This window comes from Schistocerca serialis, chromosome 6 (assembly GCF_023864345.2).
Source record: "Schistocerca serialis cubense isolate TAMUIC-IGC-003099 chromosome 6, iqSchSeri2.2, whole genome shotgun sequence".
In the NCBI taxonomy this organism is placed as follows: domain Eukaryota; kingdom Metazoa; phylum Arthropoda; class Insecta; order Orthoptera; family Acrididae; genus Schistocerca; species Schistocerca serialis.
The window spans coordinates 419,024,373-419,048,526 of NC_064643.1; the positions used below are offsets into that span (position 1 = coordinate 419,024,373).

The 24,154-nt window shown below is 39.2% G+C and overlaps 1 protein-coding gene across 1 annotated transcript in view; it reads right to left on the reverse strand.

Moving 5' to 3' along the window:
• The window catches only part of LOC126484898 (neural-cadherin-like), a 324,021-nt gene that overhangs the window by 262,261 nt on the left and 37,606 nt on the right, over positions 1–24,154 (reverse strand). Inside the window, exons 6-7 of the mRNA XM_050108497.1 lie at positions 18,037–18,342; positions 17,608–17,881 (exon numbers count right to left, since the gene is read on the reverse strand). Of these exons, the coding sequence (XP_049964454.1) occupies positions 17,608–17,881; positions 18,037–18,342 (580 nt within the window). The remainder of the gene's footprint in view (positions 1–17,607; positions 17,882–18,036; positions 18,343–24,154) is intronic.

The following is a 24,154-nucleotide window of genomic DNA, read 5'->3' on the forward strand; positions in this document are numbered from 1 at the left end:
GATCCATGGAACAAGGAATATATAAATACATAAATAAATTAAAAAAAGAAGCCGAGACTTACCAAACGGGGAAGCGCTGGTAGATAGACATAATAAAAACCACACAAACACACACACACAAATATCAAGCTTTCGCAACCCATGGTTGCTTCATCAGGAAAGAGGGAAGGAGAGGGAAATACGAAAGGATGTGGGTTTTTAAGGGAGAGAGTCAGGAGTCATTCCAATCCCGGGAATGGAATGACTCCTTACCCTCTCCCATAAAAACCCACAGCCTTTCGTATTTCCCTCTCCTCCCCCCTTTCCTGATGAAGCAACTGTGGGTTGCGAAAGCTTCATCTTTGTGTGTGTGTTTATGTGTTTTTTATTGTTTCTATCTACCAGCACTTTCCCATTTGGTAAGTCTCAGCATCTTTTTTTTAATATATTTTTCCCATGTGGAATGTTTCTTTCCATTATATACATAAATAAATTACATCATACTTCAAGATATAAAGAAATCTCTACATAAAGGCAGATTAAATAAAAAACAGAATGAAATCTGAATTAAACAACAACTATTGAGCACTGTCTGTTAATGTCTTAATTATCAAGACAGTAATAATAACAACAATAATAATGTCTCATGGTTTTTCAAACATACAGGAATGTAGCAGAAAATTCTGAAAATGAAAAATTGTTGGATTAGAAAACAAAGTTAGCAATGTGTCCATGCAGAAATAATAGAGAGGGGCCTGTGACAAGTTGAGAGTTCTGAGTCTGTTTATAGGAAATGTTTAAACAAAGCTGACTCAACAGCACTGCCTATTAAAGCTGGTGTCCTACTTTCAGTCACAATCCAGCAGATTTAAACATTTTATTTATTTAATGGTTCTGTGGATCTAGGACTGCACAATGCATGAAAGATATTGGACCATTCCTTAATTAGCACACATATTTTTTGAAATTTATACACATCAGTTTAGAAAAAGTAAGATTACAGAATATTTTGTTATTCTATGCACTTCACACAAACAATCTTAAATGGTGCTGCAGTTTTTTTTCCTACATACTCCCTTACTGTATAAAAGCAGTACTTCACCATGTAATCCTACAATGATAATAAAAAATTGTTTCTGTCCATTATTATCTTTGAGGAATTGGGTAATACATTTTACAATTTCATGCTGGGGTGAAGAATGCCTTTCTGTAATAGTGCTGTGTTTGTCTGTTCTACGCGTATATTATTTATTTGTCTTGTGTGGTAACTACGTCCATATTAATTATGGATGATGCACTGCCTTCTGCTGTTTAATTTTTCTTTCATAATAATTGCATTTTCTAGTATGTAAAGACATGGAAGTAGTAGTACTTTATTTTTATAAGATAGTTGGTTGCATGATAATCTTTGGTCTATTCCACCCATTCGTCTAACATTCTTTTTCTGTAATCTAAATGATCTCAAATCTGCCCCACTATTTCCCCAAAATGCTACGCCATACTTAAATACTCAGTGAATATAAGCAAAATATATGTCTTGACATTGTCATATGATGTACAGTTTCTTAGTATTCTTTATTACGGAACATGTTTTGCTGAGTTTTCTGTTTATGTAGTCTATGTGTGTACCTCTTTTCCTATTCTGTTGTATCCACATACTGAGAAATTTTATACTATCTGTTTTTCTGATCGCTTGTCCATTTATTTCAGTATGTGGATTTTTCCCAGATTTATAATCAAGCCATTTGCATCAAAGTACTCTAATATATCCTTTGTGATGTTCTTAATATTGTTTTCAAAGCTTTCTTTGATACCGCCTGTAACTAAGCTGCTGGCATCATCTGCAAATTGGTATAGTTCACTATTTCTACTATTTATGTTATATACAGGTCATTTACATGTAGTAAGAATGAGATCGGACACAAAATAGAACCTTGCGGAACTCCACGTCTGACCACATAAATATGACTGATGGATTCTGACTGCCCCATCTACTTCATTTGTTATCCCTATGAATTGTTTTCTTTCATGGAGGTTTGATTAAATCCAGTTGTGTGTTGCTTCCCTAATGCCCCAGTTCTGAATCTTACCAACAATTTATCATAACTGAGGGTATCAAACAATTCTGATGTGTCTAGGAATGTGCTAAGGGTATGTCCCCTCCCTATCTAGGGTTTGCAATGTCTCTTACAGAAAAGAAAATGATGCTGTTTCAATGATTTTCCCTAAACCCAAGCTGTAATTCTATGAGTATATTATATTTATTTATGAAATCAGATAGTCTTTTATAAAAATGTTTCTCTAGAATTTTGAAAATACAGACAGCAAGGAAACAGGTACGTAGTTTCACCTCTTCCTGCTTTCCTTTTTTGTGTAGTGGTGTTTCACTTTAGCATTTTTAAGCATGTTGGAAAGTTGCCAGTTGTGAAGAACCAGTTTACATGATAGATCAGTGCTTGTTATCTATTCCTGATGAGTGATTTTATTGTGGAAGCTTGCTTTCTTCCTGTACTTCTTGTATATTAGATGCCATGAGAAGTACTGTGTTTTCTACCTGATCAATGTTTGATGTCATTTGTGTAGGGTGTTTATGGATGATGATTTGCCCAATAAGCTTTTCTGTTACATTCAGTAAAAACTATTAAAACACATTAGCTATATCATTTGGTTTGCTGCTACTTTGTGAATTTTCATTTAATTGTGTATTATTATGGCACACAATAAATAATACAACATATTTTTTCAGCCAATTTCAGTTGAAGAAATGCTGAATTTGTTGTGGGACATCATGAAATATTCCCACTTCAGCCCCTATAGTGTCATGTAGTTCTGATATGTGGCAGCACTACACAAAACCTTCAAAATGGCTTCCGTAACAGGGGTGTGTTCTAAGCAGATATTCATGGGCATTTGCAGAATGTTTACAGAGACTAGTCACTGAAAAAATGCCCGGTGAGTCATTGGATGAAGCATCTGTCATCATCACAACAAGGTAGCGCAAATCATAATCTCTCACGTGTCATCTGGTCGCATACAACTGTGACTTCTGCAATGTTGGAACATGCAGATACTTTCATTTGAAGTGATCAATGGATCACAATCAAACATGTTGCTGCTCAACTGGATGTCTCTGTTGCTAGTGCTGACATCCTCATCCACCAGTAGGAATAGTAAAAGGTAGGTGCCCCCGTCCCTTGCCACCTAACAGAAGACCATAAAGAGCAACGAAGGACTATCTATGTCAATTGCTTGTACATTGTGAGGTCAAGCATGACAATTTTTTTGTTGATCATCATCACAGATGATGAAACATGGCTTTGCCACTCTCAACCAGAAACAAAATGGCAATCTGTGAAGAGGCACCATACCCCATCTCCTCCAAAGAAAAGTTCAAAGCTGAACCTTCTGCTGGTAAAATCATGGTGACAACCTCCTGGGACTCTGAAATGGTTACTCTGTTTGGTGTTCTCCCTCATGATGCAGCAATCAACTCTGGAGTGTATTGTGCTACCCTCAGGACACTGAAGAAATGGTTTCAGTGTGTTTGTTTCCCAAAAATTCAAATTAACTTGTCCTTCTCCATGACAGTTCAAGGACTCACACAAGCCAGCACGCCTGAGAGGAGCTCACAAAACAACATTAGACTGTTCTTCCTCACCCATCCTACAGCCTAGATCTCACACCTTCAACTTCCATCTGTTTGGCCCATGGGAGGATGATACACTTTGCGGGAAACTTTATGTGGATGATGGGGAGGTTATTGATGCAGCAAGATACTGGTTGGCATATGGCCGTTGGTGTATGCTCGTCACATTGAACAGAGATTATATTGAAAAAATAAAGTTTTGTAGCCAAAAGAGTGGGAAATAAAACAGTGTACTGGACTCCTGAATAATGAATGACCTTGCTGTTTGGTCCTCCCCCGAATCAACCAAGCAACTTCTGAATAAAGTCAACTAGCTTTCATCAAAAAAAAGTTTTGCACTACTTACTGAATGGTGCTTGTACTTTTAGCTTTCTCACTTCCTGTTTATTTCTTTACAGCACTCAAAACAGCTTTCATCTTATTGGTTGCATTTCTTATTATCCATCATTTTCCATCATTTTTGCAATTTTACTTGCATTACTGAGTTTTGTTTTAAAAGTTTTTAAAATACCTATCAAATTCAGGAGTTGTAGGACATATTTTACTATTTCTGTATGGGAATCATTTCTGTGCACATGATTTTCTAATGTGTTAGTGTGAGTTATTTTAGACATCCTAGTTTTAAGTGAAAATTTCACAACAAAATGACTTTAAATTGTATCTATAAAGATCTTAAATTTTTCAGATGTGGTTCCAGTACCATACATTTGCTCCCATGATTCTGCTTCTAATAATTCCAAAATATTTCAGCTTTCTAATCATTGTAAGTTCTGCACTCGTATGTGCTTGTCAGTTTGTTGGCCTTATCATTTTTAATATTGAAACATATGGTTTGTGCATAGTGATCTCCACAGCCACTCATTATTTCTGCTTTATAATGTTATTGATTACCATTAATTATTATTTGATCTATTGCAAATTTTGTATAGCAAGTTTCTTCTGGGGTAAATTTACTGTGATTTTTATGTTATGAGGTATTAAGAGATTCAGTAGTTGCGGTCTTACTTTGTGGGGTTTGCTAAAGAGTTTATTGAAAGTAGCACAGATGAGGATGATGTGCTTATTTTTTACAGTTTGAATTACTGTTTTTCCTTGTGTTGTAGGAAGTTTTTTTGTCTGCGTCAGGAGAGTGGTGGTAATTCTGTGGCTGATATTTCAAAATACTTTGTGCTATATGGTGTGTTTAATCATTCTAGATGCTCGTAAATTATTCCTTTTTGGGCAAAGATGCAGTTTCTACCACACTGGAATTGCTTTCTAGAAGTACTGGCTGCCAATTCATAGTCTTTTTGTTCATTGTTTGTGATGCATCCTCTCTTAACTGTGTACTCCTTAAGACACAATACAGAAGCATCAATAAACACACATGAAAGCATTACTTCTAATTCTATTATTTCAAAGCAACTGAACAGTCTGACGGAACAGCATAAAATTATGGATCATTTTTTCTAAAGTGTTTGGTTGAGCACATACCTCTACTTTGCATTCTGACTCCTGTTTCTCATTACATTTTTCGAGTAGATAATTCATTTTATCTATTCATTTTATAGATGGGTAGATCACATAACTAATGAGGAAGTATTGAATAGGATTGGGGAGAAGAGAAGTTTGTGGCACAACTTGACCAGAAGAAGGGATCGGTTGGTAGGACATGTTCTGAGGCATCAAGGGGTCACCAATTTAGTATTGGAGGGCAGCGTGGAGGGTAAAAATCATAGGGGGAGACCAAGAGATGAATACACTAAGCAGATTCAGAAGGATGTAGGTTGCAGTAGGTACTGGGAGATGAAGAAGCTTGCACAGGATAGAGTAGCATGGAGAGCTGCATCAAACCAGTCTCAGGACTGAAGACCACAACAACAACAACAACAATTCATTTTACTGGAGGATAGAGATCACTGTTTTTCTGTTCTTATTTAAATCATCATTCCCTTTACTAAAAATCAGTTTCACTTGTTTTCTATAGCTGCACTCTCATCTGCCAATACTTTACTTCAGATTTTGGAGGCTAACCTCTTCAAATGCAATCCACCTTGTGCTTGGCACTTACTGGTAATGAATTTATTAACTTGTAAGATGAAGAAGTACTGCAACATTAGGCAGGTGATGGAGCCCCTTAGGAAAATAGCGGAAAGATCGGGGAAGAAGGCCAGTGTTGACTCCGTCTGCTTGCCGGGGGGTTTCATCTGAGATGTGGAAGAGGCCTTGCCGGCGGCGATAGAGAGCACTGGGTGCACCCGACTGCAAATTGTTGCTCATGTCGGCACCAATGACTCCTGCCGTCTGAGTTCAGAGGTCATCCTCAGTTCATACAGGCGGTTGGCGGAGTTGGTGAAGGCGGAAAACCTCACTCGTAGGGTGGAATCTGAGCTAACTATTTGTAGTATCATTCCCAGAACCGATCACGGTCCTCTGGTTGGAGCCAAGTGGAAGGCTTAAACCAGAGGCTCAGACGATTCTACGGAGATCTGGGGTGCAAATTTCTCGACCTCCGCTATCGGGTGGGCAAATGCAGGGTCCCCCTGAATAGGTCAGGCATGCACTACATGCAGGAAGCGGCTACAAGGGTTGCAGAGTACGTGTGGAGTGCACATGTGCATTTTTTAGGTTAAATAATTCCCTCCCTACACCCAACAGGACATCTCCTGAGACATGGCAAGGTAGGAGTAGGCAAAATGCAACAGGGAATAACGATATCAATGTGCTAATAGTAAACTGCAGGAGCGTCTATAGAAAGGCCCCAGAACTGCTCTCATTAATAAACGGTCACAATGCCCACATAGTACTAGGGACAGAAAGTTGGCTGAAACCAGATGCAAACAGTAATGAAATTCTAAACTCAGATTGGAATGTATACCACATAGACAGGCTGGACAGTGAAGGGGGAGGCGTGTTTATAGTGATAAGAAGTGCAATAGTATCAAAGGAAATTGACAGAGATCCGAAATGTGAAATAATTTGGGTGAAGGTCACGGTTAAAGCAGGCTCAGACATGGTAATTGGATGTTTCTATAGGCCCCCTGGCTCAGCAGCTGTTATGGCTGAGCACCTAAAGGATAATTTGGAAAATATTTCGAGTAGATTTCCCCACCATGTTATAGTTCTGGGTGGAGATTTTAATTTGCCGGATATAGACTGGGAGACTCAAACGTTCATAACAGGTGGCAGGGACAAAGAATCCAGTGAAATTTTTTAAAGTGCTTTATCTGAAAACTACGTTGAGCAGTTAAACAGAGAACCGACTCGTGGTGATAACATATTAGACCTTCTGGTGACAAACAGACCCAAACTACTTGAAACAGTTAACACTGAACAGGGAATCAGCGATCATAGAGCGGTTACTGCATCGATGATTTCAGCCATAAATAGAAATATTAAAAAAAGGTAGGAAGATTTTTCTGTTTAGCAAAAGTGACAAAAAGCAGATTTCAGAGTACCTGATGGCTCAACACAAAGTTTTTGTTTTAAGTACAGATAATGTTGAGGATCAGTGGACAAAGTTCAAAACGATCGTACAATATGTGTTAGATGAGTATGTGCCAAGCAAGATCATAAGAGATGGAAAAGAGCCACCGTGATACAACAACTGAGTTAGAAAATTGTTGCGGAAGCAAAGGGAACTTCACAACAAACATAAACATAGCCAAAGCCTAGCAGACAAACAAAAATTATGCGAAGCGAAATGTAATGTGAGGAGGGCCATGCGAGAGGCGTTCAATGAATTCGAAAGTAAAGTTCTATGTACTGACTTGGCAGAAAATCCTAAGAAATTTTGGTCTTATGTCAAAGTGGTAGGTGGATCAAAACAGAATGTCCAGACAATCTGTGACCAAAATGGTACTCAAACAGAGGATGACAGACTAAAGGCCGAAATACTAAATGTCTTTTTCCAAAGCTGTTTCACAGAGGAAGACTGCACTGTCGTTCCTTCTGTAGGTTGTCACACAGATGACAAAGTGGTAGATATCAAAATAAACGACAGAGGGGAAGAGAAACAATTAAAATCGCTCAAAAGAGGAAAAGCCGCTGGACCTGAAGGGATACCAGTTCGTTTTTACACAGAGTACGCGAAGGAACTTACCCCCCTTCTTGCTGTGGTGTACCGTAGGTCTCTAGAAGAGCGTAGCATTCCAAAGGATTGGAAAAGGGCACAGGTCATCCCCATTTACAAGAAGGGACGTCGAACAGATGTGCACAACTTTAGATCTATATCTCTAACGTTGATCAGTTGTAGAATTTTGCAGCACGTATTATGTTCGAGTATAATGACTTTTCTGGAAACTAGAAATCTAATCTGTAGGAATCAGAATAGGTTTCGAAAAAGACGCTCATGTGAAACCCAGCTCGCGCTATTCGTCCACGAGACTCAGAGGGCCATAGACACGGGTTCCCAGGTAGATGCCATGTTTCTTGACTTCTGCAAGGCATTCAATACAGTTCCCCACAGTCGTTTAATGAAGAAAGTAAGAGCATATGGACTATCAGACCAATTGTGTGATTGGATTGAAGAGTTCCTAGATAACAGAACACAGCATGTCATTCTCAATGGAGAGAAGTCTTCCGAAGTAAGAGTGATTTCAGATGTGCCGCAGGGGAGTGTCGTAGGACCGTTGCTATTCACAATATACATAAATGACCTTGTGGATGACATCGAAAGTTCACTGAGGTTGATGCTGTTATATATCGAGAGGTTGTAACAATGGAAAATTGTACTGAAATGCAGGAGGCTCTGCAGCAAATTGACGCATGGTGCAGGGAATGGCAATTGAATCTCAATGTAGACAAGTGTAATGTGCTGCGAATACATAGAAAGAAAGATCCTTTATCATTTAGCTACAATATAGCAGGTCAGCAACTGGAAGCAGTTAATTCCATAAATTATCTGGGAGTACGCATTAGGAGTGATTTAAAATGGAATGATCATATAAAGTTGATCGTCGGTAAAGCAGATGCCAGACTGAGATTCATTGGAAGAATCCTAAGGAAATGCAATCCGAAAACAAAGGAAGTAGATTACAGTACACTTGTTTGCCCACTGCTTGAATACTGCTCACCAGTGTGGGATCCGAACCAGATAGGGTTGATAGAAGAGATAGAGAAGATCCAACAGAGAGCAGCACGCTTCATTACAGGAACATTTAGTAATCGCGAAAGTGTTACGGAGATGATAGATAAACTCCAGTGGAAGACTCTGCAGGAGAGACGCTCAGTAGCTCAGTACGAGCTTTTGTTGAAGTTTCGAGAACATACCTTCACCAAGGAGTCAAGCAGTATATTGCTCCCTCTCGCGAAGAGACCATGACGATAAAATCAGAGAGATTAGAGGCCACACAGAAGCATACCGACAATAATTCTTTCCACGAACAATACGAGACTGGAATAGAAGGGAGAACCGATAAAGGTACTCAAGGTACCCTCCGCCATACACCGTCAGGTGGCTTGCGGAGTATGGATCTAGATGTAGATGTAGATGTCACACTATTTTCATTCCCAGTCATTTATCCTATTTATATACATCCACTGTCTTGGATTTGGGATTGACAGTTTTGGCTATATATCTCTCACCTTGTTTATGAACTCGATTCATTTATTCCCACACGCACAGAGACATGTTATACAAATAAATAATAATAATGATTATAAAACATCCAACAATCGACATAACACCTTTCACACTATGTTTTTTTCTTTCTTTTTTCCTTTTCTAGAAAATCTTAATCCCAAGCTATGCAAAGCACAATACTGACACCTCTTCCTCTTTCTGAGCTCAACATCTCCCTCATTATAGAGGGATGCTGAGTCAGTTTTTTGGGATAGCAAATGGGAAGTTGCAGTACAGAAAACGGCTCAGAGATCACCAGTGTGTGTGTGTGTGTGTGTGTGTGTGTGTGTGTGTGTGTGTGTGTGTGTGTGTGTGTTTTTGTGTGTGTGGTGAGTTAAGTGTTATGAAACAATGTGTGTTTAGTTTTTGCAGTGACCAATAGTGAGATACGAGTGAACAGTGTGGCATTACATTTTTTAATAAGTTATTTGTAAAGAAGTCTTGTATACCAAGAGTAAATCTAATGATTGTTTCCAACTAGAAGACTGTAAATGTATGTTTATACGAATTAGCTTATTTTAAATTGGTCTAAATACTTTAACATATCCTATATCATTGTAAAAAGAGATCTACAGATGAATAAAGCTGCTACTACTACTACTACTACTACTACCACCACCACCACCACCACCACCACCACCTTCATATATTTCATTGGAGGCTACAGATCTCAGTCAAAGGACCTGGCATTCCAGATGTCTTTTAGGTGTTTATTCATCTGATGTATCCTAATCCCAGGTCAAACATCAATTTTACAGTTTGGTACATCGGTGTTTCTTACATTACTGGCACTCCATTTGTATATGTTTCCGGTATCCCATGTTTTCGGTCCTTGTTCACTTCATTTTCATCTACGTCTACATGATTACTCTGCAATTCACAATAAAGTGCCTGGTAGAGGGTTCCATGAGCCACCTTCAAACTGTCTCTCTACCGTTTCAATCTCGAAAGGCGCATCGGAAAAATTAGCACTTAAATTTTTCTGTGCAAGCACTGATTTCTCCTATTTTATCATGATGATCAGTTCTCCCTATGTAGGTGGGTGCCAACATAATGTTTTCGCCATTAGAGGAGAAATCTGGCGATGGAAATTTCATGAGAAGATCCTGTCACAAGGGAAAACATCCAATTCACATATCATGTTTGTGGCACTATCTCCACTATTCTGCAATAATACAAAACAAGCTGCCCTTCTTTGTACTTTCTCGATGTGATCCATCAGGCCCACCTGATGCGGATCCCACCTGTTGCGCCTTCTAAGTGTTCTGCCAATGAATCATAGTCTTTGGTTTGCCCTACCCACAACATTATCTATGTGATTGTTCCAGTTTAGGTTATTTGTAATTGTAATCACTGAGTATTTAGTTGAATTTACAGCCTTCAGATTTGTGTGACTTATTGTGTAATCAAAATTTAGTGGACTTCTTTTAGTACTCATGTGAGTAGCTTCACACTTTTCTTTATTCAAGGTCCACTGCCACCTATTGCACCATACAGTTATCTTATCTAAATCATTTTGCAACTTGATTTGATCATCTGATGACTTTACAAGATGCTAAATGACAGCATCATCTGCAAACTGCATTGTCTTTTGATAAGGACTGAAATGGTGTTTCTTTCATTACTTGTAATCCATTTGTATATGTTTCTTGGTTTCTAATGTATTTGGTCCTTGTTCACTTCATTCTGACAATCTGTAAGATTATTTCTCATGCATTACATTGTCTTTTGATAAGGACTGATGTTTTGTTTATATTCACTTTTGTTCAAATGGTTCAAATGGCGCTGAGCACTATGGGACTCAACTGCTGAGGTCATTAGTCCCCTAGAACTTAGAACTAGTTAAACCTAACTAACCTAAGGACATCACAAACATCCATGCCCGAGGCACGATTCGAACCTGCAACCGTAGTGGTCTTGCGGTTCCAGACTGCAGCGCCTTTAACCGCACGGCCACTTCGGCCGGCTATTCACTTTTGTGTTTATCAGATTCAGAATGTGATCACTTTTCAACAAACAGCTTCACATTTTCTTCTTTTGATTCCCTTTTACATTTAACAACTTCACAATATGTTCTCTTTTCATTGGAGTGTTTCACATTTTCTTCTTTCAATGAAGCAATTCCTTTGTCTAGAGTTTCTGTGTCACTTGATAGTTGTTGTATAGTTAAGTTTTTTTGAGTTCAAAGTTTTTATCATTTCCAACTTTCCTTCATGCTCACAGTCACAACACAGCCATAGAAAATTGTCATTTATAAATTTTACGTTATTTTCCACATATTTCAAGTCACCAGTAGTTACATTTTACACAAATGATGCCTTTTTGAACATGTTTCTCACATTTCTTACATGCTGAAGCATTACATACTGGCTTTTTTTGTGGATATCAAAGTGTTACTGGGTTCATGCATTCCTGTCATGTAGGTCAGAGTATGTAATAATTGATGGAAAGTCATTGAGTCAAACAATCGTAATATCTGGCATTCCCCAAGGAAATGTTACAGGCTCTTTGCTGTTTCTGATCTACATAAACGACACAGGAGACAATCTGAGCAGCTCTCTTAGATGTTTGCAGGTGATGCTGTCATTTATCATCTTGTAAAGTCAGCAGATGATCAAAATCAGCTGTAAAATTATTTAGACACGATATTTCTATGGTGCAAAAAGTGGCAATTGACTCTAAATAATGAAAAGTGTGAAGTTATCCACATGAATACTAAAAGAAATCCACTAAATTTTGGTTACACAATAAATCACACAAATCTAAAGGCTGTAAATTTAACTAAATTCTTAACAATTATAATTAACTTCAGTTGGAACGATCACACAGATAATTTTGAGGGCAAAGCAAACCACAGACTGTGATTTATTGGTAGTACACTTACAAAATGCAACAGACTGACTGAAATTACTGCATAAACCAGGCTTGTCTGCCCTCTTCTGGAATATTGCTGTGTGGTGTGGTATCCACATCAGATGGGAGTAATGGAGGACACTAAAAAAGTTCAAAGAATGGCAGCTGGTTTTGTATTATCGCAAAATAGGGGAGAGAGTGCAACAGATATGACATGTGAATTAGGATGGCGGTGGTCATTTTTTGTTGCAGCTGAATCTTCTCATAAAATGTCAGTCACCAACTTTCTCCTCTGAATGTGAAAATGTTCTTTTGACTCCCACCTACATAGTGAGAAATGATCATCATGATAAAATAGGATAAATCAGAGCTCGTGCAAAAAGATTTAAGTGCTTGTTTTTTCCGTGTGTTGTTAGAGAGTGGAACCATAGAGAAATAGCTTGAAGGTGGTTCAATGAACCCTCTGCCATATACTTAACTGTGAACTGCAGAGTAATTGTGTAGATGTAGATGTGCACTGATCTGTTGGCACCATCATTCTTGCTGGCAGTTTTAGCTTGATATGGTGTTGTTTATGTTGTCAACGAACTGGAGCACTATAAAGTCGAGTTCATCAATAAGACATTCCATTTTAATGAACTCCCTTGGTAGGAAAGCCAAGAGTCTTATTTCATTTTTTGATTTAATACTGATGAAGAATATATTGTATACTCAGCCACGAGTCAAAGAATGTCATTTCAGTATCAGGTTTTAACTAACATACGATAAGTTTCTTTTCACAAAGAACTGCTATTTTTAAAGAGTGATTAATTTTAATGTTCCATCCTTGTCTGTTTGTGAATATATCCAGCAAGTTGAATACTGACAATGGTCCTGTTATAGATTAACTTATTTTACAAGGGCAACTATATTCTAGATTGCGTGAATACATGAATTTCTAAAACAAGAAGACATTAGAAATACATGTATGCTACACTTATTAAACTATCTTTAAGTAATTTTAGTTACTAAATTTTTCTCTAACACTTGCACTACTGCACACTAAACTCCCAATAATACCACAGTTACGGGACTGAGGAGGTGTCATATTATCAAAAAAGTTGGATTACTGTAGCTAGGATTTGTAAAATTAAGCTCAAACTTCTAAGCCCAGAAAATTTCAGTTGTTTTGCATAAACATTGAGTGGGTACTGCTCATACTGTAGTACACCTATTGTTACAATACATATTAAGTACATACATACGTATTTTACAGCCATTGAGGTTATAAAAAATACAAATGTAGATATAAGACAAATTTATTATGTATGTATCTATATATGTATTACACTTGTATAGAAATACATACAAAGATGATGTGACTTACCAAACGAAAGTGCTGGCAGGTCGATAGACACACAAACAAACACAAACATACACACAAAATTCAAGCTTTCCCACCAACGATTGCTTCATCAGGAAAGAGGGAAGGAGAGGGAAAGACGAAAGGATGTGGGTTTTAAGGGAGAGGGTAAGGAGTCATTCCAATTCCGTGAGTGGAAAGACTTACCTTAGGGGGAAAAAAGGACAGGTATACACTTGCACACACACACATATCCATCCGCACATACACAGACACAAGCAGACATATGTGCAGATGGATACGTGTGTGTGCGTGTGTGTGTGTGTGTGTGTGTGTGTGTGTGTGTGCGAGTGTATACCTGTCCTTTTTTCCCCCTAAGGTAAGTCTTTCTGCTCCCGGGACTGGAATGACTCCTTACCCTCTCCCTTAAAACCCACATCCTTTCGTCTTTCCCTCTCCTTCCCTCTTTCCTGATGAAGCAATTGTTGGTTGTGAAAGCTTGAATTTTGTGTGTATGTTTGTGTTTATTTGTGTGTCTATCGACCTGCCAGCACTTTCGTTTGGTAAGTCACATCACCTTTGTTTTTAGATATATTTTGGGTCATCGTCCACAACATAAGCCATAACTTCTTGGATTATCTCCTCTTCTGTCGGTTCAGAATCAAGGTTAAAGTGTAACACCCATCTTTTCAGTTATTCTGCATCTTATTCCTGAATGTTAATTTCATCACAAAGTGTGAGCACAGCCTTGGTAACTTCATTACTATCTTCAAATTTGTTATCTCTGCCATCTTTCTTTGGAAGGACTATGTTTCAGGGTCAAATATTTTCCCAAAATTTTATCAGTGTTACAGGGCTGACTAGATGCCATGCAAATGCTCCAATCACAATAGGCGCCTTGTTGTTAACTTTTCCAAGTTTAATGTGATGTCTGCAACAGGTTGTCTGAGTATATCAAAGATACTATTTGTTCAAAATGGTTCAAATGGCTCTGAGCACTATGGGACTTAACATCTGTGGTCATCAGTCCCCTAGAACTTAGAACTACTTAAACCTAACTAAGGACATCACACACATCCATGCCCAAGGCAGGATTCGAACGTGCGACCGTAGCAGTCGCGCGGTTCTGGACTGCGCGCCTAGAACCGCTAGGATGCTATTTGTAATGTACTTTCAATGTTTTGATAACATCTTAATTCGTCAGCTGAATCACTGCAGTGATATTTTTTGGTAAATACAAAGCCTTTATGTAGCTATCAGCCATCTTAACTCATTCCTTCTTGTCCAGGAGACCTGGAGCACTATCTAAAACAAAAGGGCCTTCAATGGTAGATTTTTTCTCTTTGACTTCTTGTACAAAGTGGCAGGAAAACCATTCCAAAAACTTACTTTAGTAACCCATGCTTTGGCTTTCGTGTGACACTGGAAGAGATTTGATCTTTCTTTTTTTTATTAAAAAAAAAAAAAAGAAAAGGAGAGAGAGAATCCCCATGGGATTTAGAGGATTTAGATTTGCCAACAGCTAAGAGTTTTAACATATGGATTCCAGAGGCATTTGCACAAACTATTAATGTAATATGCCCTTTTTGAGGTTTCCTTCCTGAAACTTTTTTTCTTCTTCCATGACAAAAGTTTTTGTTGGGAGCTGCCATCAGTTTAAGCCCGTTTCATTGGCATTATACAGGTGTTTGGGCAAAAGGCCTAGTTAGTTAATTTTGGCATTTAAATCTTGAATGAACTGAGAAACTTCAGTCTCATCAGCTGATAGTTTTTCTCCACTCATCTGCAAGAAATGAATGCCATGCCAGTTCTTGAAGTTTGCAAACCAACCATCGCTGGCATGAAAATCATCTTTGTTGGTCATTTCACGATAAAAAAGCTGAGTTTCTGTTTTAAAATATTTCCTGAAATAGGGAAATGTCTGCTTCTTTTTTGTTTAAACCAAACGTACAGAGCTTCGTCAACTTGAGGGTATTTGCTCCTCCGGGGGCTCTCTCTTACACTCATTTTCAATAGTTTCTATAAATTGTTCTACTTTACACCTATTTTTTAAATGTCATCAATGGTAGATCACCCCATATCCGAAGCTTTAGAAATGGAAGTTAGAGGTTCATCATGGTCATAGTATTTAATATTTCCCATTTATCAGTAAGAGTACTAGATTTATGCTTACGTTTAGCATTCCCACATAGCTTATGTTTAGCATTTCGACTTATACTCACCATTGTACAACAATTTTTAACATAAAAATCAAAACAGAACTATTGATCTATGTTTCAGAATTCAGATTCACTAATATGTGAAAGGAGCACTCTCAATAACACATTTGAAGCATGTGCATGAATAATGCTGTATGGTACATTTTGTGTCACCTTGTTACAATCCACCATTCTTGTAATGTACAGCATTATTCGCACAGAGACATGAAAACTGCATGAGTCTCCTTGCTGTTTAGTGCTCCCCTCAGATAACACACAGATCAACCACACTCATGTTTAGAAAAAAACAGAACACCTTGAACAACTAGAGATAGGACATTCATAATCACAGGAAATGTACATTAATATGTTCTGCAGAAATGATTAGCATTTGAACCATGTCAGCATATGGGTTCAGGGTGAACAACAGTATTGCAGCACAATACCACCTACCAGAAAAACATGCCTGTGGCTCTCTTTGTTGCTATAAACCGGAGGTAATAGATCAGTGTGACTTGAGCAGATGTGCAGGATGCCTTGCAGACACATGCATGAACCACACCATCAGATCAGTGAGTTTGAAAGGGGGTACTTTATTGGCATGAGAGGGTGTGATGCATCCATCCAGGAAATTGCTGCTCATGTGGGATGAACTGCTTTGGCAGTGCAATAATTCACAGAAAGCCATAGAACATGACAAGATGAGCCTAGTCACACCACCCACACCAGCCCCCCAATAAGATTTACACCTTATACAAATGGCATTACAGGACAGATCAGCATCCTTCTTGGCTCTAGTGGAAAAGTGGAACACATCATATACTATTAGGGGTGACAGTCTGCCCCATTTATTATGGCATGGGTTACATAAGCTTCGTCCACTTTGCCTACCTTTGGTGAATGTGCAGAAACGTGGTAGATGGCAGTGGTGTATGTAACGATATCACTGGGGACAGGAACTGCATCAGATAGTATTTTTGGATGAGTCCAGGTTCTGTTAGAAAATTATGGCTGCATTTTGTTTCACCGCAGACAGGGGAAGTGACATCACAGTGACTGTATTCGCATAAGACATACTGCACCAACTAAAGGCCTTATTGTGTGGGGTTCTATTTGGTACAACCACAAATCACAGCTCGTGCATGTCCAGGGCACTGTGACCAGTGTGCCTTACATAAAGGGCATCCTAAAACCCATAGCCATACCGTTTCTGCACAACACCCCAGACATCATTTTTCAGCAAGACAATGCATGATTACATGTTTCTGCACAAACATATGCCTTCTTGTTGTCACAGGATGTCAACGTTTTGCTTTGACCTGGCAGATCACCAGACTTGTCACCAGTTGAAAAAGTGTTGGATATTGTGTAATGATGGGTGCAGTGCTGTGTCCAAGTGCCAAGCAACACAGATGAACTTTGGAACCACATGAATGCAGCATGGATGGCTATACCATAGGATGCCATTCACTCCTCATACTGATCTATGCCATTATGCTTGTTATCAGGGCCACTGGCAGACCCTATGTTTACTAGGAAACAGGCCACACACTCAACTGAGGTGACTGAAATGCTAATCATTTCTGCAGAACACACTAATGTACATATCATGTGAATATGAAACCTTACCTCTAGTTATTCAAGGTGTTCTGTTTTCTCTGAACATGAGGGTATTACAACACACAATGCAGACTGCCATTTACAACATAATTTTGTGTGATTCTATAAAATGTCAACATGTGCCATAAAGTGCACATGTTTCATTTATACTTGTGTGAGGCCCAGGGCAGATGGGAGGAGGCACCTGTCATGACAAGTGTGTGCCTTACTGTGTCTGGAACAAGCACAGTGCTGACTTCTGACATGGTGTCAGAAGACTACCAAGTGTGTTGGGCTGTGAAATGTTGGATTATTGCAAGTCTACCGTAGAAGTCCTATAAATATTTATTCTTTCTCAAAATCTAAAGATTTACTTCTATGAACTTACTTTGTTCACACTCAACTTTAAAGGAGGCGTGGATTATACTGCTGGCATTTGGATCTATTCTAAAACTGAAAGGTGGTCCATTATTTTTTAATTTGTCATCATCATCTGTAGCAAAAATTTCTGCAACTTTAGTCGGTGGTATGTGCTCAAGAATGACAGGCTGATAATCTTCAATTAATCTTGGTGCATTGTCATTAACATCTTGAACAATTACCATTAAAGTCGCAGATGAAGTTTTTGCTGGCATGCCATCATCTATTGCCAGAATCCTGATCTGTAAAAAAATCCAAACAGTAAAACTTGTTGATGGTGTAGCAAATCCTTTTTGTCATACCACACTGATTATTACATGCCTAACACATTAGTCAAATGGTATTCCAGTAACAAAAACTAATTTATAATGAAGTGTTTAGCATATAAAATAATTACCTGATGTTTAGCATGGTTCTCTCTATCTAGCTGTCTTTGGATTAACACAGCTCCTTCATTATTAATAGAAAACTGTTTCCTTCTATCAGTTGCTCGATCGATTACATATTTAATTTTGCTTTTTCCGCCGTTGTCAGCATCTAAAGCTCGGAAGTTGCCTACTGTTGTTCCAATTTCAGCATTTTCATTGACAAACACTTCAACATTGTCATTTTCAAACTGTGGTTTATTGTCATTGACATCTAGAAGCCTAACAGAAACCCAGGAATAATCTGTATGATATATGTCACTGTCAGCATTATGTCCCTGAAAAGATTGAAAACAAATGGATTGCTTGTGCCATAATAGCTACAAAAAAAGAGGTTTAAGAAACTGCAGTTCGCTACTTGTTGGATATGATATGTCAGCTTTGTTTTCAGGATCCACATTTAACAAAATAATTTATATTTTCATCGCACTAAGTCAAACATCCATTTCTACACAATGGAAAGTACAATAAACCACTGATTACTGACAAATACTATGTAGAACAAATGAGCACTCGCAACTGACAAAGCTTAGAAATAAGCAGTTATGGAACACATCATGATGATGATTAAATCTTCTCAGGTCAACAGCTGAGTCAATGTGTTGTTCTCCGGCAATGTTTCAGCAAGTTTCTTACTTTCCATCTTCAGGTAACATTTTGTCTAAGATGGCAAGTAAGAAACTTGCTTCAGGGTTGCTGGAAAACAACGCATTGACTTGGCTGTCAACCTGAGAAGATTTTATCATCAAGATTCGACGAGACAGCTTGCATTCTCACATCCTGATGATGAGCATGACAGTGAGCTTTAAACTGACTCAACATCAGCACATGCAGCAACCTCAAGCAGCTACATTATGAGAAGTAACCATCTCTAAGAGAGAAAGTTCTCAATGGACAGAATAATGTAGTACAAATAATACTCACTGCTCACACAAAAATAATTTTTAAGTAACCTTTTCAGGAGAAAAGTATTTTTACCTTAACTTGGCAGTACATATATTTGTAGACAAAAATCAGCTTAGAGGCCACCTATCACACTGAATGACAAATAGGCACATATAAAAATCATATAAGCTAACTGGCTTTCAAGCTTCAACTTGTCTTCTAGTTTTGATATGGTACACACATCCATGTCTGCAAGGTGAAATTAGAATTACATTAACACAAAAGTGTTGGTCTCTCACTGTGCAAAATGAAAAGCCTTTTCGAGTATTTGAAAACAAAATTTTGAGGAAAATTTTCGGAGCAAAAAGGGATGACATTAGCGGAGAGTGGCAAAAACTGCATAACAAAGAGGTTCATGAACTCTATTCAAACCCTGACATAATCAGGATTATTAAATCACGTAGGATGCGACAGGTTGGTCACGTAGCTCGAACAGATGAGGGCAGGGTAGCACACAGAGTACTGGTAGGGCACTTAGAGGGAAAATGTTCTGTGGGGAGACTGAGGTGTAGATGGGAGGACAATGTGAAGGCTGATTTGAGGAGCCTAGGTATTGAAGATGAATGGAAGGTAATAGCCCAAGACAGGTACAGATGGCGAAAATACATTGCTGCAGTAATGGACTCTCGAGTCCAGTATGACCAGTGAGTGTTTGAGTGTATTAACACAAAACTGTTTTGAGTGAAGCTGCTATTCTTTAGCTGAAAGACAGAAGCTAATCTTCTGTCATAAATATTGTTGTAATTCATTTTTCACTTTCAATTTGAGTTAATCTGTCCATTAGTCTGCTTCATCACCATATGACAAATTAATTAACCACAGTGATAATTTAGAACCTAGGTTCCATTGATAAATTCCAATAGTACTGTATCAATGTTCTGGTTAAAACTATATACCACTTTCAGCTAGGTGGCAGCTATCTATGACAGATAATGTCACTAAACCATCTAGTCAGCACAAAAGTCACTATTGTAGCCAATGACGGGTACTCAGTCAGCAAACTGAGGAACTGAATCATGGAAAATTTGATGTGTGTGTCAATCTACACGAAGCAGAGGATCTGAACACTATGTAGGGACTGGCAAAAAGGAAGCACAAATGCAGCCACCATGAATGATCAAAATACTTAGCCTGTGGAACCAATTTGGGAGCCATGCCTATATTAGCTGATCTTTGTAAGAACTGACTGGCCTGGTCTATTGCTGCTGGCAAATAGACACCTTAATCAGAAGCTCTGCCCATACTAGACTCCATGTGTGCAGTCTGTGAGGGCTTTCTTGACTACTCTGAGAACCATGTCACCCCATCTGTGTCCCTCTCTATGTCTGCTGGTGGGAATACTAAATCACTCTCTCTTGACCCGGCCACGGCCTTGTTTCCGCAGCAACCTCTGACATGAAATTGGAGATTTCCCAGCGGTGGGTCTATCACTGAATAGACAGTGGGTGATTCAGTTGACTCTGCTGGAATGGTGGAAGATTGTGGAGGCTAGCAGAACTGCAGGTCTACCTGCATCACCAGGGTTGAGGCCTCATCCAAGGGCAAGTGAGGAAATGAGGGCACAGGTCCCAAGTCCATGGACTCAGCATCAGGAGGCATGGCTAATCACCATCAGCACCCTAGTCCACAGACGAAAGTAGGATGTCGGTAGGCGTGGTGGGAGTGGCAGCAGCTATGCACACTGCCACAATTGATAGACTCCTATAGAGAAAACATCGTCACCAAACCTGTTGCTCATCTGGAGCAGAGACAGTGGTGTTGTGGGTCGAATGGTTAACAAGTGCAACTGTTCTGAATGACAGGTCTGATGTTCCTGACCCACATCCACTACAAACAAATGCCAACCTCTATCAGCCACCACAACTTTCAACAGACATCCCTGCTGGCAGTCAGATGACTGGGCTCGAATGGTAACCCTGCAAGGAAGAGTAACAAATTGATGCGGCCCTACAGCTGGTGCATGTGCAAACATTCTGCTACTAAGATGTGTTGCTCAGTACATAACCAGAAAGTTTAAAAGAACATAGTGCAAGATAAGATAGACATGGACTTCATGATTTAGGTCTTGAAAATTCACACATATCGTTCAGTCTCTGAGATAGAAGCCAGGTGAAATAGGGTGGTAATCAGATGTGGGATACCACTGTGAAGGCAAAAAATCTGCAGACTCACACAACACCAGTTGACAACTGTTATCATCTATGAAGCTCTGGGGGGAGCCCTTGAATACAAAAGTGACTGGCAACATGTGAATAGTTGCTAATGACATCATGAAGGATGGTTTGACTACACAGAGGAAACTGGAGATGCATTAACCACCACCAAGCACATGTTTCCCCAAAATGGGCCTGTGAAGACATGTACCCTGTCCCAAGAGTGCTCTGGGAGTGGCCGGGAAAACTGACACAGCAGTGCTGCCTGGTTCTGTGCACAGACTGCATAAACACACACAAGATGTTCAATACTGTGTTCTGTCAGTAGCCAGTGGACATGGCACTGAGACAAAGCCCTCATGTGGGACACACTTTAGTAAGACACATGCAGCAGATGGAGTATGTGAGGATGCAACGCCAGAGGGACAACCACTCAACACCTTTGCATGATAAGAATGAGAACCTCCTAGATAACATTGAACTGATCTAGTAGTAGGAAAAATGTATGGTATCCAAGTCTGCTTCCAACAGAGCGCACTCTGCCCATCCTGTCTGAACTGCCCCGTTGACATCTGTGATAGTGCATTTGCATTAGCTTGCTTGGAGGTCATAACAATAATTACAAAGAAACAGTGCATACTTCTGCACTCAGTGGGGAGTCCTATCTGGTAGCTTAGAACAGGGGCAAAATAAAGAAATCAGTGGCTTGTGGTTGATGATCAGTAGAAATTTTACTTCATAAAAAGCATGAAGTATTTTAATAATGGGAGTGATAGCCAGTACCTCCTTCTTCACCTGTGAATAATTTTTTTGTGTACCTGAAAGCATCTGATGCATAAGCAATGGTTTGCTCAGTGCCAAGGTGACAGGACTGCCACACTGGAATGACTCAGTGGTCAGAGTTAATGACTTAACTGGCATAATACACGCCAAACACGGAGCGGATCACACCACTGCCTGTTGGCAGTTCACAGACCACACTAATGTGACACTCTTTAGGTGAAGCTTCTAAGGGTTTTGGCGACAAGAGAAGAGGTGCAAAGCTGGACTGTGAACTTCACACTTCTCTTACTACAGTGGACTTACTTGAAACTTTTAGCCGATCCTCTTCTCTGGATATGTGGCTGTATCAATCTCCACAACTTCTTCTCTGAAGAAATAATGCCAATTAGAGGAACTAACAAATACTCTCTCTTTCACTAGAAATAACTCGGTAACCTCATACTTTCAGTTCAGTTCAGGTATATTTTCATCTCCACAAATTTCACATTAACATACAAATTCTTGTAAGCCAACTGTGATGACACCCATTAGATACAATGAATCATAATCACAATTGCCTGGTTTTAACAACCAAATAATTTATAGACATCCCCTGAGTCTTGCTTCATTCAGAGCTAAGATATGAAGTAAGTTAAAAGTCTATAGTCAAATGTTCATTTTTCTTTTTCTTTTTTTTCAGCAATCACATTTACTAACACAGAAAGAGTAGCATTTAATTATACCATGTCCTCTCCTACAGTGTCTGTGGTGCATGCAGCAAACACCTGTCGATGCCGCTCGTCTGACGCAGCTCCTGTCTTCCACGATAAATGTCAATCCTGCACATACAGACATGTGTTGCGCAGTAAGTTGGCTCTCTCTCTTAAAATATCGCATGTTCGAGGTGGCAGAAGGTTGAGTGGTTCCAGAATTTAGGTGTAAATTCTTGAAGCACTACAAGCTGTTTAAGAGGATGGCAGATGTGCATGGCCTGGGGCACAAACTCATAATAAGAACAATCTCACCCAAAAAGGAGTGGAACTCCTTCAGGTTCTTGGGCACCAGCAAGATAATGCTGGTTTCAACATGCTCATCCTTAAAGACGACATCATCTTTGCTAAGCACATGTCCCAAAAAATGCACCTTGGGGGCAAAAATCTACATTTTTGTAATCTGCAACAAAGACCATTCTCCATGCATTGGGAAAGTGCCTCCAGATTGTATATACGCTCCTTTCATGTGAAACCCATGAGCTGAATGACATCAAGGTATGTAACACAACAGAGAATGGTCTTAACCCAATGCTTCATGTATCCTTGATAAATTCCTTAGGCAGACAACATTCAAAAATGCAGGTGCATAAACTGGTGGACCCCAAACACTGAGAAGTGGTATTAAATGACAACTACAGGTGTGCATCACACAAGTCAATGTGGGTAAAGTACTGGCAGCCTGACAACTTCACCAACAACTTCTCCAGCTACACAAAATGGGATATGAGTCCACAACAAACTGCACATTGAGTGCCTGTTTAAAATCGCCAAAAAGGCACACAGCAGCATCCGGCTTCTGATTACCACCATCGGGGTCGCCCACTGACTAGACTAAATGGGAGAGATGGCACTGATTTCCTGTCAGCACTACAATTTGGCTTTGACCTTGTTGTGCATGGGAAAGGGAAATAATTTGAGGGAAACAAAATTTAGTTATTGCTGATGGCTTAAGGGGGACATGGATTTCGACATTTTTCACCTGACCCAAGATATTCTCAAACAGCTGGTTGTATGGCCATAGTTGAGAGTCCAAACCTTGAAAGGGGATTGAATCAAGCTAATGAGACTTTCTCACTGATCTAGAATCCCAAAACAGAAAAAGCATTTAGTCAAAAAATATTTTGCAGCAAAGTTGAATCTACCAATCAAAACATAAGTTTCCATTTCACGTTCTTATAAGATACTGAGAATAGAACTGCACCTGCAATAGAATAAGCTGTTAATTATAAGATAGTACTTACAAAGTAGGACCGGCCAAGAGCCTGTTCATGTCTAAATTAATCGGGCGTACTATGCCTCTTGTCAATTTGAAACTCTATCAGTTATCCATCCATAACCAATGCAGGTAGAGTACACTGGGTAGATGCTCATGGGGTGTCGGAGACAGCCTCAGAGGGATAACACGGGGGCCTTTGATGACCATCCGGCAGCTTGCTGACTGTCACAAACTAATGCCA